This window comes from Megachile rotundata, chromosome 3 (genome assembly GCF_050947335.1).
Source record: "Megachile rotundata isolate GNS110a chromosome 3, iyMegRotu1, whole genome shotgun sequence".
In the NCBI taxonomy this organism is placed as follows: domain Eukaryota; kingdom Metazoa; phylum Arthropoda; class Insecta; order Hymenoptera; family Megachilidae; genus Megachile; species Megachile rotundata.
Window position 1 is genome coordinate 7,402,812 of NC_134985.1, and position 19,283 is coordinate 7,422,094.

General features: G+C 31.5%; 1 protein-coding gene across 10 annotated transcripts in view; it reads right to left on the bottom strand.

Moving 5' to 3' along the window:
- Positions 1 to 19,283, bottom strand: part of Gbs-76A (Glycogen binding subunit 76A) — a 226,150-nt gene that overhangs the window by 17,242 nt on the left and 189,625 nt on the right. The window contains exon 1 of one of the 10 annotated variants that reach the window (XM_012290938.2): positions 2,372 to 3,182. The exons of the other annotated variants lie outside the window; for them this stretch is intronic. Coding sequence (XP_012146328.2) covers positions 2,372 to 2,647 — 276 coding nt within the window. The 5' untranslated portion in view covers positions 2,648 to 3,182. Of the gene's footprint in view, positions 1 to 2,371; positions 3,183 to 19,283 lie in introns of those variants that run through there. 10 annotated transcript variants of the gene reach the window in all.

Genomic DNA, 19,283 nt, shown 5'->3' on the forward strand with positions numbered 1-19,283 from the left:
AGTCACAAGTTTAAACAATTATTCCTCCCAAAACGAGTCATTACCCCGCCATTACACTGGCACTCAGACTCGATAAAAGAAAGACGAGAAAACTCAATTGAACTTAATTTAATCCGCCAGAAAAAATAACCACGAAGAAACAGCTGTGAAATGCAACGTGCCGCATAAATCTAATCGAATGGTTGTCCTGTTTACCGGTAATGTCGTGAACAGAAAAAATCATCAGCGATTTCATTTATCATCGGATCAACCGCGGGAACGTGCGAGGAAAAGCGCCCGTAATTCTATCGAACTTCACCTTCTTCTTCATTGCCTATAGACTGTAAACTCCGAAGGCTCGAAGTTACTGCGCGTCGTGTATTAGGTGCACAATCATATTATTATCCCCTACGGTTAAAGTTCCAACCACCATTACAATGTTGTTGTTGTAATAGCTTCAAATTACGTGGATGGACGGTCACACACCGTGACGTATAATCCTACGTCGCAGCATCCTTGAATGAAAATAACGCGCTCCATTCTATTTATATGCTCTTAAATTCCATAAGCCAGATTTATAGATCCTCCGCGCCATTCACGATGCCGGTAAATCACTTATTCGGAACGGATCGATCGAAAAATTCTGGGAACGAATCGCACTCGCTTTCAAATCATCATTAACGCGTGCCATTGAAACGTCAACTTTATGCACACACTTTTTTTAAGGTTAATGACGCTGCGACGAGCAAAAAATTAGAGGGATTAAATGGGTTGGCTATTTCGACATTTAAGTGAAAGCTACTTGGACTTGTAAACATCAAACTGTTATTGAACATCAAAATGGTTCAAATTGTTATTTGTGAATGGACTGAACTTTTGTTTGGGAGTTTTCTCACAAAGTTTAAAGCTGATTTTAAACAAACTTTCAAAGTGCTTAAAATTGTTATTGACGAATAAATTGAAATTTTAGAATTTACGTATAACATTCATTCCCTTATAAAATTTTATACATAAACCTAGTGAATTTTAAATAGCCTCATACATTAGTTGGAATTATCGTTATTATTATTACATTTTATAATTATATAATTATAGATGGCAGAATGTGGTGTGCCACCCTGTATATTATTAAATATATTGTTTTAATTTGTTAATTTGAATAAATTATTGTATGAACTTATGTTTTAAAAACGAAATTGATGACTTATCTAAATTTGAAATTTGTAATTACAGGGTGTCCTTAAAATGTGAACTCACCTTTTAGTCATTTAAAAATGGGTAAATTTAATTTTTTCGAATAACAAACTTAGATAATATTTAATTACTGCTTGAACAACTTAGATGTATGTCTACAAATTATAAAATTAAAATTTGAAAGATCTAGAAATTAAAACCTAGAAAAATCATGATATAAAAATTAAACTCTAGAAAGATCAAAATCTATAAATAACAAGAAAGATTTACAAAGATTTAGATCTAGAAATTAATTTCTAAAAAAATCTAGACCTACATCTACATCTAGCAATGAAATCTTTTTTTTATTGATAATTATCCATTCAATCTAAGGACAATTAATTACAGTTACTGTTTGTTGGTACTAAATGAGACTTGTTTGTAAACAAGATAGTAAAAATGAACTTGCGTTAATGACATCGCGGAGAAATTTGAGTGTGGATCACAAGGTTGGCTCACAGCCACAATGTTAATAGAAAGAGCAAGCACAGGAAATACGGATGATCATCTCGACCTACGTAATGACATTTGAACGCGCAAAAGACTATGATTCTAGCTTCATCTACATGTCCTCATCATACAAAAATTAAAATATGAAATTACTTCCCTATTACGTGAAGGTAAAATACAAACTTTGTAAAATTAACTGTTTATTATTAATACTTTCATTAAGTATTTAATACTACACATTTACTATTCGAAATTATAATCAATAGATCAATAGTCAAAAAATGTATCAATAGAAAATAATAAAATTTAAAAATGTTGCTCATAAAACAAAATATTTGCGAAATATGGACAGATAAAATATTTCAGATATAATACCACAAAATAATATTGTTGACTTCTAAAAAATAATATGATACAAATTACAATTTTTGAGAAATAGTATGCTAAATAAATTTCGAAGAAATAAGAGTTTAATAATGTAATAACATAATTTCTAAGAAATAGTACAAAAAATAGTATGATAATAAAATTAAAATTTCTAAAAAATAATATGTTATAAACTAAAACTAAATAGTTCAACTAAATAAAATAGTAAATACAAAAATGAAATGAAGTGACTAAATAACAAATTTTTTAATTTGAGGTGGGAGTTAAATAATTGGAAATTTGTTCCGAGGCCCAACCCGACAAAATGTTTCGTCGTTCTTACCTTTCCCCGGAGCTCATTGTTGCACCGATCCATGTGCACTCGAACGCAAACCAGCCGAACGATCAAAATAAAAAGCTTCACAGGAAAGCGACGCAGAAACGTACACACGAAGACGAAGAGGAAGAAACGCCCTCGTTTCGCCTTCTGCCTTGCAATCGCAGAGCTCTGGCAATTATTTTTGGCGCCGAGCTGGCCATAGCCGATCATCGAAAGCAATTGGTCAAGAAATGGAGCGTGATGGATGACCACCATGACTCGCTTGCCCAAATCGATCATATACCGATAAATCGCATCCACCGATTAATCGATCGAAAAACGAAACATTACGTTTATGTCTTTTCTAAAATGTAACTTAATTGTCATAGAGTGACAAGATGCAGTTTACGAATAATAAACATGAAACGATCGATCGATGAGGACTTTTTCGATATTTTCGGGGGAAACAGTTTTGAAGCTTCGATCGAGAGGGTCTGCGAAAATTAGAACAGTATAAATATCGCTGGCTGAGGACCAACTCTGTCTTACCTGCTGGTCGGTGATCCGACATTTTGGCGACGGGGGATTGGTAAATACGAAAGTTTCAATATTTTGTATGCAAAATTGATTAAATTGGTAAAATATGTTGGACTGATTTATGCGTGGAAAAGAAATTAATTGGTTTCGAGAAGTTGTGCCAAGTGCGCGCGTACTGGATGTATTTTGTTCCCATCTAGAATTTAGAGGTTAACGTCCCTACTTAACCTTGGATTTATTAACGTTATAGGTCAATATCAATAAAAAGACTGCATTCATTTAAGACCGAAGACGAAATCTATTTTTGTACTATAACGACTTTTTAATCGAGATTTATGTACAAATAAAGTTACTGTACAGAAACAATTTAAATTTGATAATAACCTGTCTTTAATGACGTTACTGTTCTAATTATTTGCTACTGGAATGTTATTATTTAAAGTATGTTTTGATTATTTTAATGGTTATAAAAATAGTAAAAATAAAGTATTTATAATTTTTGATTGCATATAATTATAAAGTTAATTTCATATTATTTAATTAATTTTGGTTGATTTTAATTCATTTTATTTGGTTGTAGTTAGTTTTAGTTGAATACAATTAATTAAATTAAATACAATTAATGAAAGATAACTTTCATTAATTCTGGTTGATTTTAATTAATTTTAGTTCTTTGTAATTAATTTCAGTTGGATACAATTAATTTTTGATAACTTTCATTAATTCTGGTTGATTTTAATAAATTTTAGTTGAATATAATTAATGTTAGACAACTTTCATTAATTTTAGTTCATTTTAATTAATTAGAGTAGCTTCAAATTAAATCTATTTGATTTTAACTAATTCTGTTTAATTTTAATTAATTTCAGTTGACTTTAATTAATTAAACTTAATATCAATTAATTATTTTTCATTAATTTTGGTTGACTGTAATTATAAAAATTCTAAAACATTTTTAAGTTAAATTGAAATTTTTAAATTTAAAAATTTATTCTTAATGAATATATGAATTTCGGAGTTTGAAAATTAAAGAATTTATGAATATGTAAATTTAGGAGTTAAACAATTGTTTAATATAAAAGTTGTGGTAGTTGAACATTTGACACTTGAAGAATGTAAAAATGTAAGAATTTGAAAATTTCAAACTTTATAAATTTAGAATTGTGGCGAGTGGGAAGATGGTTATTTAAAACTTTCAAAAGTCATAAATTTAAACATTAGGAAAGAGGAAACTTCTAAAAATATTGAGAATGTGAAAATTTCGGGATTTAAAAATTGCGGAATTCGAAATTTAGAATTCCGAATTTGGAAATTTGAAAATTTGAAGATTTGAAAATTTTGAAGTAGCATTTTCCAGTTTTAATTTTCAGTTTTACCTTGGAATATAGGGAAACGGAGTGCATAATTTTATCTGATAAATAAAATGTTATTATTTAAATTTTACTGTATATATAAAATATGCAGGGTATTCCATTTAAGTGGAGCAGTACTTCTTTAAACTTTGATGTGTTCTTAAAAAAAAAAAGAAATATACTTAAATTAGAAGAAACTAATCTCGAGTTCGAAATACTAAATATAATTTATCTTTATAGGTCAAAAGACAAAATTAAAATTATTACATAAGTAGAGACAAGTACAAAATAAAAAGTACTACATACTTACAGATATAATTTTGTGTTATCGTTTAAACATACCATAACACATCTTTTCTACCACTTTAATAATGCAAAAATTACCGTCAACTGATAAACCAGACAAAAATCAATAGCAAACTACAGTTTAATGGTCTACATAAACATTTACCCTATCAAACGAACCTCACATACACAAACATCACATACATATACTCCACGCATGAATTCCCTTCTAGAACCTTCAAACAGTGCGATAGAAGTCGGAAGAAGTTGTCGCGATCCAACAATTGACCTCTGACGTTTTGTCGCTCATCGAAAACAATTTAATCGCCTGAAAGCTAGCGAAGTTAATGCAACTTGCACTCAGACGACTATAAACGACAGCATGAAGAGAAGAAAAAAGAAAGCAAAAGAAATCAACAATGAACGAATCAGATAAATCATAATGCAATTCTCGCGTTGCGTCATGTCTCATTGTATCTGTAGGTTCAAGGAGAAACTACTTAAAAAATTAATTAATTAACCGAACGATATCTGTGATGTTTGAATTCTAATCAATTTATACACAATTCTAATTGTGACATTCCATAGTCCCTTATAATTCTTGTTGTTCAAGCGAAAAGGTGTAGTCAGTTAACCCCTTAACCTGTGATTTTGTTCTGCAGTTGTATCATAGCTAACCTACAATTTACGTTCGAGAATTTTGGGCAGAAAACGTAAACAAGGTTTACGTATGTCCTGATGATCGTACTATGAGCTATGCCTGTAGTTGTAGGTTAAGGGGTTAAAGGAGTCAAAAGTGCTCTTAGACCAAATTAATCAATGACCATATCAGCTGATAAACCGTTGCGAAATTTTCACGCTGTTAGATTGATTTCAACGTGACTTCCATTTTTGATGAGTTTGTATGAGTTTGTATAATTCAAATAACTCGATCACTGGATAGGAAGAGGAAATGGTTTTCAGATCTGGTTTTAGGTCTCCTCTCCTTAGGACGAAAAAGACACTTCAAAGTACAAAGAATTTGAGTGCTAAGAAAATAAAACCATGAGCTACAACTCTTACAATTCTTACAAATTTTATTTGTAGAATGTAGCAAAAGATGAATCGTGAGATTCGCTTAATTGAACGGCGCCAGTCTCCAGCACTCGAGTTTCTCACTTTCAGTTCAATATGTCTGCAAAGATTACAGACGTCCTCTAAAACTGTTCAAAAATAGAAATACTGGAGAAAGCATTTTTCTATCCTCATAGTTCTATGAAATTGCATTCCACGGAGATCCATTTGAATTGAGCTTTCATTCTGGGTCGACGTAGATAAAAAGCCGCGATACGGAACTGGTGATCAGTGTATCGGGAACATCTGTTTCTCCATATACGGTTGTATACGTGTACCGGTGCATTATACGCGCCACGTATACACAGATTCCTGTCTATCGGAAGTCTAGCGTGCGTGATAGATAATCGTTATGTAAGAAGTTGCTCCGAGGTCTGCAAACTGTTGAACGTACAGCGATATTACCGGAGCCTAGGTACGCCTCGGCTTTGACGAGGTGCCGTGGGCTGTTTCGGACATCCGCGAACTTCTTTCTGTATTTATGGTCTAGATAAAGAAAGTTTACGATACCGATAGGGATCGACAGTGTCGGTGGGGCGAGGTGTAACCCGAGCCAGAGGAGAAGTTCGCGAGAGAGAAGCTTTGCATGCCGGAGGCACGATGGTTTCTTGTTGCGTTCTCCGCGCGTAATAATACGGCAAGGTTCTGCTTTCTAGTTGTGTCTCGAGTCGACGTTCTAACTGCATAATTATTCTTGAGCGACACGCGATGTCGAGAAATATCGTTTCATGACCAATTTTCTCTATGTACTATAACATTGAATTTATTGTTTCTTAAATGACTTGAGATTTATCGGTCTGGTTAACACACGAAATCTATTTCTGGTACTATGCGGGCACAATGGACGAATCGACCGTGAAACTTTTATCGAATGCACTTCATGTGCACAATTAATAGTAGAAGGATGGATAATGATTACACTAATAGTTAATTAATAGTTAAATATTGTTGGAGGTCCCAACCATATGCTTCACAAAATACTTTCTTTACCATGCTGTTCCTATTCCCTTGTCCTTAACCTTGGGTCCCTTCCTATCATCAGTCCTAGTCCACTCAAGGACCCATAAATTACCACCTCTCGAAATCCACTTTCTTTCAATATTTTGTCCAATCCCTGTTCTTTTCCTCCACTCTCGTTAAATAATTTCCACCAATAAGCATTTTCCTAAAAGGTTTCTTTTACACGATTTCTGCTCCGTTTCGTCAGAATTCATTCGCAACTCAACCGTGCTAGTTCAAAAACTCGTTAGTTAACTGTTGTAAGATATTTGTGCGGAAATAAAATTAACTATTTAAAGTTAATCCCGAATTATCTGAACCCGGTTTTCCAACAATATATTTAATAAATGTAAATTTTCAGAGTTACTTTAGCAAATTACAGTATTTTCGAATGGCGAATTAGATTCATAGAAAATTATGGGATATGAGAATTTGTGGATATAGTTATTTGGGGATCTAGGGATTTCTGAATGGGGATACTAAGGAATTTGAATAATTAGTAATCTTGGAATTTTTAAATTTGAGAACTGGGAATTTTGTAATTTGCAGATTTTGAAACTTTGAAAATTTAAGAAATTGAACCTTGTGCATCTGGTGATTTGGGGATCTGGGGATTGAAGATGGGGAAATTTGGTAATTTGGATATTTAGAAATCATGGAATACGAAAATTTCAGAATTTTGAAAATGTAATTTGGGGATCTGGGGATTTCGGGATGGGGAAATTTGGGAATTTAGCTATTTAGAAACTTGGGAATTGGAAAATTTTAAAATTTGCAGATTTTGAAATTTTAGAAATTTGTTGAATTGAAAATTTCAGAATTTTCAAAATGTAATCTGGGAATCTGGGGATTTCGGGATGGGAAAATTTGGGAATTTAGCTATTTAAAAACTTTGGAATTGGAAAATTTTTAAATTTGCAGTTTTGAAATTTTGGAAATTTGTGGAATTGAAAATTTCAGAATTTTGAAAATGTAATTGGGGGATCTAGGGATTTCGGGACGAAGAAATTTGGGAATTTAGCTATTTAGAAACCTTGGAATTTAGAAACTTTGGAATTGGAAAATTTTTAAATTTGCAGGTTTTGAAATTTTGGAAATTTGTGGAATTGAAAATTTCAGAATTTTGAAAATGTAATTTGGGGATCTGGGAATTTCGGGATGGGAAAATTTGAGAATTTAGCTATTTAGAAACTTTGGAATTTCGAAACTTGGGAATTGGAAAAGTTTTAAATTTGCAGGTTTTGAAATTTTGGAAATTTGTGGAATTGAAAATTTCAGAATTTTCAAAATGTAATTGGGGGATCTAGGGATTTCGGAATGATGAAATTGGAGAATTTGAATATTTAAAAATCCCGGAATTATGAAATTCAAGAATTGTGCAATTTAGAAGTTTGCAGATTTTTAAATTTTAAAAACTTGAGGAAGTGGAAATTTTGCAATTCTGAAAATCTAAAAAACTGGATATTTAAAAATTTTGAAAATTACAAGAATTGAAAATTTTTTAATCTTGGCAAATTGAGTAATTAGAAATTTTTTAATTCGAGAATATGAAGGTTCATAAACGAGAAAATTTTAAAACTAAAAAAATGGTCAAGATTTAGTGTTGTATTGTCAAAAATAGTGATCATTTAGATTAGTTGCTTCTTGCATAAACAGAGAAATTTCAAATATTGCTGATTTGTTTCTGTATTATATCCCTGTATCCTGAATTTTCGACTACTTCCCTTATTTCATACTATTACCATAACATTTTAATACGTTTTTAAAAGACGTATCTTCATACAACATTTTTTTCTTATTTCAACACAAAATAACAAAATTTGTAAAATCCTTTGACGACAACTTCAAACTTTATAATATATAATTTTTTCGTTAATCCAGGTTTTACGTCGCATCGACAATTATTTTAATAACTATGTTCATTTTTGCAAAATTTCCTAATCTTAACTAGAACCTATCGATAAATAATACACATGTCATTAGAAATTAAAACTAGAAAAAGCTACAAGAAAATAAATACGTAATGAATAAAACATGAATTAGTGCAGGAATTCATTTTTTATCTCAATAAAAACCAAAGATTTCAAGAAATTTAAAAAATTTTACGATTAAATATAAAAAGTGCGTGAATGGGTCATATAACCGGTTTGATAGTTTAGTATTAATTTATGTAGGTAGGATGTCCATAGAAATGGTTCCGGTCTATGAACAACAAAAATGGATTGGCTTTACGAAGAAACTACGACAAATAATTTATTATGAAATCTAGTATTTTATTATGTGTGTGTTGAACTGTGTGTGAAGTATGAGGCAACTCAACTCGGCTTCTGGTTATAGCAAAAAATGCATTAGTGTAAATTGATTGGTATCGAGGTGTACATAACGTGATATTATCAGTTTTTGTTGGTGAACACGTAAAGAATATATGACGATTGATTCCGTTCTGTTTTAGTGAATTTGTATCTTGTTTACTGGGTAAATCTGGTAAAGCGTGACTTATAGTTCGTTCAGGATCATTAGACTGCGATGGAAAATATTTTGTGCAATTCTTTTTGTGTTTTTTGCGATGATCCTATTTGCTAAAATTGTAGTTTTGTTCTTTTAATTTGTCATACTTACAATTAGTACAAATTACAAACCTTGTCATTAGTAAATGTAAGTGAACGTTAAATCATCTCTGGTGAAGCAGTGACCTATAGTTCGTCCAAGATCACTCGACTGCAATGGAAAATATTTTATGCAATTCTTTTTATGTTTTCTGCAAATTTACTATTTGCTATAATTGCAATTTTGTTCTTTTAATTTATCGAACTCAGTAAAAATTACAAATCTTGCCATTAATAAATGTAAATGAACGTTAAATCTTATACGTTGCATATTTGCCTACACCCATGAAACTATTGTTAGTCTAATATTCTATTTAATGCTCAAGGTAACAAAGTGCATTGCACAAAAGCCAGTAAATCAGTGAAGTGTTAGATCGTTTCCTCAAAGTAAACTGTTTTTCATCGTTGTTGACCTTCGACGACCTTGAGCAACATTGATCCGATAATTGTACTTGTCTTGAAACACTCCATTGGATTGGACGTAAGAGAACATACTATTCCATTCAAAAGAATCAGGTTCTTAAATCACTTTCGCTGTCTTTTTACGTATCTACAAGAAACTTCTGACATCGAATGGTAGTTCGATTTAACGCAAGTTTAGTTTCACGTGATTTTATTTATTATTAAATGGCAGCCGATATTGTTATTATTTATTTATACGTTTAGTTCTGTTTTAATGCTTTTTACTCGAGAAGTGACATTTACCATTCAGTTTTATAGAACAATTAGAAATAAATTTTTTTCAGCAAGATCTATAGTATTAGTTGTACATACGAAGTATAAACATAGTAGAATAAAGTAGTAACAATTAATAAGAGACAATAAATAATAATTTTAAAATCAATAATAATTTTAAAAGAATTCAGCAAACTCTTCAAGTAGAAAGTTTTAATTTTCATATCTTACAACAGCAAACTTTGAGTGCAAAGGTTTAACATAACATAAGTGCCTGTATAGGGTGTTCCAAAAATCGTGGTACAAGTGATTTTACTATATGCGCAAAGATTCGTCAACAAAAAGAATCACATTTTTTTATATTCTTGTTTCTTCCAAAAAAAGGAACTTTAACATTCTTCAGTATTTGTCAAAAATATATTTGTGACCGATTAGATCAATAACTACTGCATTAATTTAGTAATTAACGAACGTTTTAAATTAATAAATGCAAATATTAGTACCGTTAAATCACTTTATGAGTCATTACTCTTTATGGTATTATTACTATTCTAATATATGTATAACACATGGATGTAATTAAAAGTGTAATAAATCACGTACCACTAATAATTTCATAAATGACACTAATAATATAATGAAATATTAATAATTTTTAAAATATATTTAGAAGCGATAACAATTACGTTTATGTTCTTCGCAAATTTTTATTATTTTATTTTAAATAATTTTTACCTGTACAAATTTTACCGTTAGAAACAAATGTTAAGTTACGATCTTCATTGTCTAAATATAAAATAAATTGCTTCCTAACTCATTTGACCTCTAGGACATTTATACGTATTATTACGTGATCACAAAGTTTCGTGATATTACAAGGGGTTGACATTCATACGCAGCTATCTTCTGAAGAATTATAGAACACGATGCGCAATAAAATCATTACACTGAAATAACGACCAACTTCAATTGACCCCATTTCACCAACTGGTACAAGGACCCAGACTACTTCTCAGGGAATTCACTCCCCATACGTAGTCGAACATCAAATGCGCATTTCAAGGTTACATAGACTCCATGGTCCCTTGAGTTTTAGTCGAAAAAACTAATTACAGGAATTAACGCTACGAAAACAAAGAAATGAAAGCTGAGGTAGATATGTACGTTCTGCGATAACTAAAACCTGGACTAACGCTATAAGACGCTATAAAAATTTGAAAGTGAACTAATTAATTTGGTGAGGCAAGGTAAAAATCGAGGACCCAACGAAAATGAGTTACATTCATATGAATCATTATTATTTTCTAAATCTATTTAATCATTTTCCTAAATTGAATTATTTTTCCAAAATTGTTTATAATAATAACAACAATGAAGCACAATTATTTCCTAAATTGTACTTTTAGTTCCTAGAATTTCAATATTAAACCTACTGGCGTATAATACGCAGTTGCTTTAAAATTAAAAATGAAGTCAAAAAATAAATAGATGATGAAACACAAATTAATGTACACGTTAATTCTTTAACTTTACAAAAATAAACACAGATATCAAAGAACTCACGTTAACAAATTTTGCAATTTAAAATAACAAACCTATAGAACAATCATTTGACCGCTCTGATAGTTTTAGTGTTAAAGGAACGTTCCAGTTATTTTGAACTATTGAAAACATTTATGATTGAATGATTCCGCAAATCCAAGAAACTTAGAATCACTTAGGTGCGTCAGAAAAAGGTTGAGGAATGATAAAAATAGAGTAATTACATAGGTGAGTAAGGAAAACGGGATCTTGTATTCACGGTACGTCACAACGCAAATTACAGTGATGAAGTAAATTCTCATGCTAATTTGAATATTCGAATACTTATTTTATCATTCATTTTTATCCGCTTCGTGGCCAGTAACTGTATAATCAATTACCAGCCATAACTTCTCGATACATGGTATTAGAAGTCCCGTTTTTAAAATTTAATATTTCCTAGCCTGTCTCGGTGCACGTACCAAATATGGCAATACCACCGTATCCATACTATAATGACTCTAATTTAATGGAAGAAGCAATAGCAACAGAAATATCGTGCTCGAATATAATGAAATATTGAATCTAGCCTCGAAGAATAGAGTCACGTTTGTCATTTTTCACATGTGTGAAAAAATGAGATAAAATGAAGATTATGGTGTTATGGTTTTGTGGCAATCAAAATTACTTGGTTGAATGCCACTAAATTTTCTTTGAGATTTATAGAGGGTGTTAGGTTGATAGAAAGTTTGCAAGGGATGATAGAAGTGGTCATTTGGAACATATTTAACTATAGCTTTATGCAAAGTAAGGTGAAGTGGGGTAAGCTCGTAAACGGAGCAAGTGCGTATACAGGCTATTTTTATTACAATATGAGCGAAATTTTCACTATATCCCCTTTTATATTTCAGCTAAGAGTACTTGTTTGCAGTATAGAGTACTTGCATAATGCAGTAAAAAGCATTTTATAGCAGATTTGTTAATAATTCTGCTCTTACCCCATTGCACATGAAATAAAGTTTCAAAGTATTTAACTTCAAGTTACGCTCTTACCCCATTTTCGGGGAAAGTGCAGAGTAGTTGACATTTTAAACAATTTCCTATCAAAATCAAAATGTACAAAGAAACTGAAGGCCCTAGTTAATATTAATTAAATAGTAGTAATTGTGCAAAGCGTTCGATATCGACAGCTTTAAGTATTTACATAGCAGACTGAAAATACTTACGTTTAAATAGCAACTTTACAAAAACGAGTCTGCACTTACCCAACTTCATCTTATATGCTTATCTGAAGCAATGTACAGTGAAAATTATTGATATTCTCTAATATTTTGCGATGGAAGTTTGGGTGATAACCTTGAGTGATTAACGGTATTGAAGAGATGTTTATTTTGAAAGTGGTCCAAGTTCGCCTTAAGCTGAAATTATTTTTAATCGAATATGCTACGGTACTTAACTCTGGTAAATGTTAGCAATACAATACCGTGAAAAACTAGAAATTGTAATAATATTGGTATAAAATCAATATGAACGAGTATCTGTAAATCGAGGTACCAAATCTCTGTTACAGCTTGCAAGTTCTAGTTCAGTTTCTGATAAATACTCAATACAATCAACGCAATTCTTATTTCAATATTGTTACACAAAACCCTTCAACAATTTCACTGTTATCTGAAAATTAATGGCAAATTTATTTTATTAAAAAATATAACTAAGAATGGTTTAAACGAAAATTATAACAGTGATCTTCAAGTGAAGCTGGTATGTTCATATAACATCTTTGTATTTTTAAAAATAAAATGTGTTAAAGTCTGCGGTAAAAAATTAGGGCATGTTCGTAAATGACTGATACGTGTTGTTGATTAAAAACGTAAATGCCAGCCCATAAAATACCCAGTGAAGTCGATGTCTACATTAATCGATTCGGAAGCGATTCTCAGTGATCCGTTACAGAAACACATACCAGTAATCGCCAATTTCCGGCGAAGGTACGAAGCATTCATTTAATATCGGTACCACCAATGTCGAATGCACGTGTATCTACTTTTATTGCATCCGTCAATTTCATGGCTACTGAAAACAACGTATCATTTTTCAGTTTTATACCTTTTACTGATTAATTGAATAGCAGAAATAGAACTGTATTACGGAGAGGAATTTCTATTTCACGCTCGTTTTAATTCGCATTAAAAGAACATTAAAGGAAACAGTGAATCTTTAGACATGCATGGAAGTGTCTGTCAATACTTTATTTTGTTATTTTACTACTTTACTACTTTACTATTTTGTTATTTTATTATTTTAATTTATTTCAAGAAATTGTTTGATTTTAAACCCGGAAAACAATATTTTATTATTTTTCTTTCAAAATATTCTTTACATATTTCTTAAAAGCGATGAAGAACCCGATTCTGCAATTTTACCCTTAAAATTTCACTAGAAGAAAACATGCAAGTTATTATAGAAGAAATCTTATCACGTCCCATTTGCCAAGAAAGCAATGAACGGTTCTTTACCGCATTGAAGAATTATACAAAAAATATTTTTTAAAAGAAATTGTGACAAATATTGCTTCATTCTCCAAATAAACCAAAACCCAAATATCTACTATCTACAATAAAAAAAATAAATTATATTTATTTATAACGTGCAATAAATACGAGTAAATATTTTGTCCTCCCCTGTAACACGTTCAATAATTTCTCATTTCTCTGCAACACATACACCTGTATTTTCCTGTAATAAACAGACTGTCATTTCTTTGCAAGTTATTTATAATAATCATTTCTGCAATATATATTGTAACAATATATTCTGTAGATCACCTTAATATGTGCCGTTTTCTCAGCTTTTCAATGTCGTAAAATTGATGTGACTACTTCGAAAGCCAGTATCATACAGAAAATTCACGACAGATTTCTAATTATTAGAGGTCACGAAGTTAAATTCACTCTTGTTGATTTTCATTTTAATTAATGAGTAAAAATAAATCTGTGTGTTGAGTCACTGGGTCTGCAATAAAGAAAAGTCTTAATAGAGGTCAATGGGTCCCAGACGGTGTTTATACCTAAGACCCAATTGGTTGAATACGTTGCAGACCCAGACTGTTATTTTTCCTCAAAAAGTGGGCGTCGGTTTCATGCGTATTAAAAAAGTCTTTCCACTTTTAATTCCATCCTCGAATCGTGCAGACATCCTTCCTTCAATTCGTTCGTTTTTGAAGATAAGGTGAAGGGGAGTAAGTGCAGACTGATTTTTGTAAAGTTGGTATTTAACCGTAAGTATTTTCAATCTGCTATGTAAATACTTAATGCTGTCGATATCGAACGCTTTGCACAATTACTACTATTTAATTAATATTAACTAGGACCTTAATTTTCCTTGTACAATTTGATTTTGATAGGAAATTGTTTAAAATGTCAACTACTCTGCACTTTCTCCGAAAATGGGGTAAGAGCGTAACTTGAAGTTAAATACTTTGAAACTTTATTTCATGTGCAATGGAGCAAGAGCGGAATTATTAACAAATCTGCTATAAAATGCTTCTTACTGGATTATGCAAGTACTCTATACTGCAAACAAGTACTCTTAGCTGAAATGTAAAAGGGGATATAGTGAAACAAAACAAGGAAACAAGCATACTAAATGGGAAAATTTCGCTCATATTGTAATAAAAATAGCCTGTATACGCACTTGCCCCGTTTACGAACTTACACCACTTCGCCTTACTCAATTTTATTTAACCACCCCATATTCCAATAAAAGTAAGCAAGTAATATTTTTAGAATAATAATCTGACCACCCACTGAAGAGAATCGCTGAACGTGTTTTCTGAAGTGGAGGACGTTGCACTTCGGAAGAGTAAGACTACACATAAAAACAGCTTACACACTGGACGTTGTCCAGAGCAGAATTTATCGACGGCCCCAAGTGATTAGCAAACAATTAAGCCGAGAGCGGGAAGATGATGAACGACGCAGGAATACGATATCCTTACGCGTTCTCTATTTTCAGACGAGCCTCCGAGCGCAGCTTAACGAAGTGATATGTAATTCTGTCGATTATCCTAACTATATAAAGCGTGCACGCGTTTTTATCCATATCGAATGGCGAAAAATAAATCAGTCTTTTCATTACTTTCTGTGGGTATGTTATGAATGGACTGAAATTTTTAAATCAGGTATTGGACTGGTAAGCAGATTATTTATGGAAGGATAACAAGTTGGAGTAATGAGAAAGGTTTGGAGATTTGAAGGTTGAGATTGAAGGTAAAATTGGCAAGTTTAGGTATTTGGAGATTTTTAGAGTTGCGGATTTGGAGGTTTGAAAATTTGAGAGTTTTTAGATTTGGAGATTTGGGAATTTGAGAGTTTTAAGGTTTGGAGATTTGGAAATTTGAGGATTCAGAGATTTGAATATTTGAGAATTTAAAGATTTGAAAGATTTGGAACTTTGAGGATTCAGAGATTTGAGAATTTAAAGATTTGGAAAATTTGGAAACTTGAAGATTTGGAAATTTGAGGATTCAGAGGTTTGAACATTTGAAAATTGAAAGATTTGGAAGATTTGGAAATTTGGGGATTCAGAGATTTGAACATTTAAGGATTTAAAGATTTGACGATTTGAAAATTTGAAAATTTGAGTAATTGGGAATTTGAGAATGGTTTGGCAATTCTCGTGGTTTCAAATATTTGAAAATTTAATAATTTAAAAAATTAAAAATTTGAGGATCCAGATTCTTAAAAATTTTGGAATTTACAGATCTGAAAATTCGGAGATTTGTGGATTCAAAGATAATTTAGAAATTAAAATATCTAGCAATTTAAGAATTTGAGATTTGGGTTCCTCTAAATATTGATGTTTCAATGTTAACATTACACATTGGTCTGAAAAATCAAATACTAAAAAAAGGAAATTACCAAACAATTTATTAAATGCAATTTAACGAAAAAATTATTTTAATATGAAAATTTGTCTTCATACAAACCGACTTGAATTTTATCGCCACCTAAAGTTCTAACAGGTTTACATTAGCTTATCATCCCCTTAAGTACCACAAATATCGTAAGTTGCCTGTTTATGACCGCAATCGACATAAAAAATGGAAGCACACTTCTTTAAAAACATGTCTATTAAGATGCTTCTTGTAAATCAGATGTAAATACAAGATGGCGGAACGATCTTGGATTGCTCTCGTTAAGACACTAATTGCGCTGATCCGGATTTATCGACTGGCACGTAGATGATATTAGTCAGTTTTTCTTCATTAAACGCAAATAAAGCATGTACCGATAGAAACTCGTAATCGTTTTACTAATTAATAGTATCTGTTTCTATTAGCAGAGCAGTGCAAAGTCGTAAAAGTGAATTATTATCGGTTAATTAACAAAAATGACAAAACGTTACTGTGACACTAATCGCTTCGGTGTTATCATATTATTCAAATCATGTTTTCTCAATGTGCTTTCGTGAATCACAATGTATAAGGTTATACTTGATACCTTGAACGGAATTATATTTTAATGAGGACATTGCGAGATTATATGGTAGTTTTATTGTATTATTTTATGAAGGAAATAACGATTCTTGGTTTTACGAATAAAACCTCTAAAATCCGTTTAATGTTTACATTAAAAAAATTTAATATATTTCTGCAAGATTCTGCAAATTTTTTCAATCGTAATTTCTAGTTCAAATGTGAAAAATCTAACTTTAATTTTAAGGTTAAGTCTATACTTGAAGTTTCAGGTAAATACAGACAAAAAGGAAACCCAGTCCTAATGAACCTAACCTTGAAATTTGGGAAAAATATACAAATTCGGAAGAGTATTCTGCATAATTACCAAAGTTAACCTAACCTAACTTCTCCCGAACGGTTATTGTTGTCGAAAATAGAACAAAGTCATTTATCAAGAATGACACGAAAAATATAAACATTCGAACGTTCTGATATTCACTTTTAATTATATCATAAAACATGTTAAGTCGAGTTAGAACAGAACAGCATTACTCGACCTGAAATTCAAAATGATTGACATCTGTTCAGCTTGATTTATAAATTCACGTTATATAACCCCGTATAGGCGCCAAATACTAAATCTCTGCCAAAATCATTATGTTTTATATTGTCACATTACGTAAATATCTTGTTTTTGACAAATCTTCTATGGTTATTAACTTTTTAATGAACAGTGAACGACGATTAAGTTATGGAAACAAATATCTATATTCATGGATTTCTAAACCCCTATGAATATGTAGATTTTCCTAAGTACTTAAGTTAATATCTCTAGAAATTCCTAAGTCTTTAGTATCTAATATCCCTACAGGCGAATAACCTTATATCTAAATAATCTTATATTCGGATATCCCTAGATTCTGGATATTCAGATATCTCTAGCTGAAGATCTGAATATTTCTAGCTCCAAATATTCTCAGACACCAATATCTTTAGATTCGGATAATATCAATAAATAAGTGTTCACTACAGCATAACATGTTTGTATGTCACAGTATTGAACCAGGCAAGTTGCTAGGTCTTAAAATGCATATTACAGCAAGAGGATGAGACCTCGGCACAAGTTTCTAACTAGACAATAATTTAACGGTTTCTTCAGACACATTTGTAATTTCAAATCAATAGTTCTTTATCCATAGCAGCAACATGACCCAAGGAATCATTAGATTCTACAGAATATTTTTTTGTTTATTTTTACACCTAGTTGTCAGAACTTTAACAGTAGTCTTAAACTTAGTAATTGATTCTCTTGTCTGCAGTTTTCTATTCGTGTCGAATTATCATTTGTTTTTATTACTTGCTATAATAACTTTGGAGAAAACCTAGAGAATCTTAGCTAAACCAGTAAAAAATAAACTGTTTTAAACTGAGAATCCTAATGATTCCACTTGTCGTTTGTTACCTAATATTTCTGACGTTACGACACAAATGCAATTAACATTGAAGAAAAAAATTCACTTTTCAACTCGAGAAGTTTTGAGTAGCTATCTGCTAACAGTAAAAGTGCTTTCGAGTGTGAAAGGTTAAATTAAAAATTAGGTGCTCGGCTTCCAAGGCGTGATCAGAATGACGTGCTCTGATACGCAAGATTCCGAGTAGTTACGTGCTTGCGCACCCAGAAGCCACTACCAAACACTGAGGTCATTCACTCTCGACCCTCTTCGAAGCATAAAAAACGCTAGTGCAAATCTCTTATTGTTCGATAATGTTCATTATGTGTGCACAAACGTCTTACACATGTTCATTTTTGTCGGTTCAGGTAACGGCGACCATGAGCCATATACTAAGTCACTTAACGTTTAATTCCTTCGCGATAGAATTAATTTCTCTCGGGCAATTGTAATTCGCGTACAGTGGACTACCGTATAATGCGAGATCTCACCGCGTGAGTTCCTATAAAATGTTGAAGATATTGAGGCTCCTGTTTTCATACAACGCGATTCTGCGTGCAACACGCCAAATGATAAAATACGAGAATTAAATCTGCTTTTAGTCATCGCATAAATTTGTATAATTATATTTTTACTCAATTTTAATCACATAACTGTAATTATTGCGATATTCGGTACGAATTAGAATGCAGTTTCTTAGGCAAGTTGAAAGTATTTTCAAAGAGAGAAGCTGGATTCTCATTTGGTAAATATGTAGAATAAAACCGCCTCTGATTTTGATCGCTTTGAAATATGTTGTGAAGGTGCGTTTTTCAAAATAATGGCAATTACGTGTCTCTAATTTAGCATTTAATATGTGCTCGATTTAGCATTTGATTGTATTAAGCTCATAGAGAAGTAGTAATCTTACATGAATTCAGCTAACTTTGTAAATAAAGA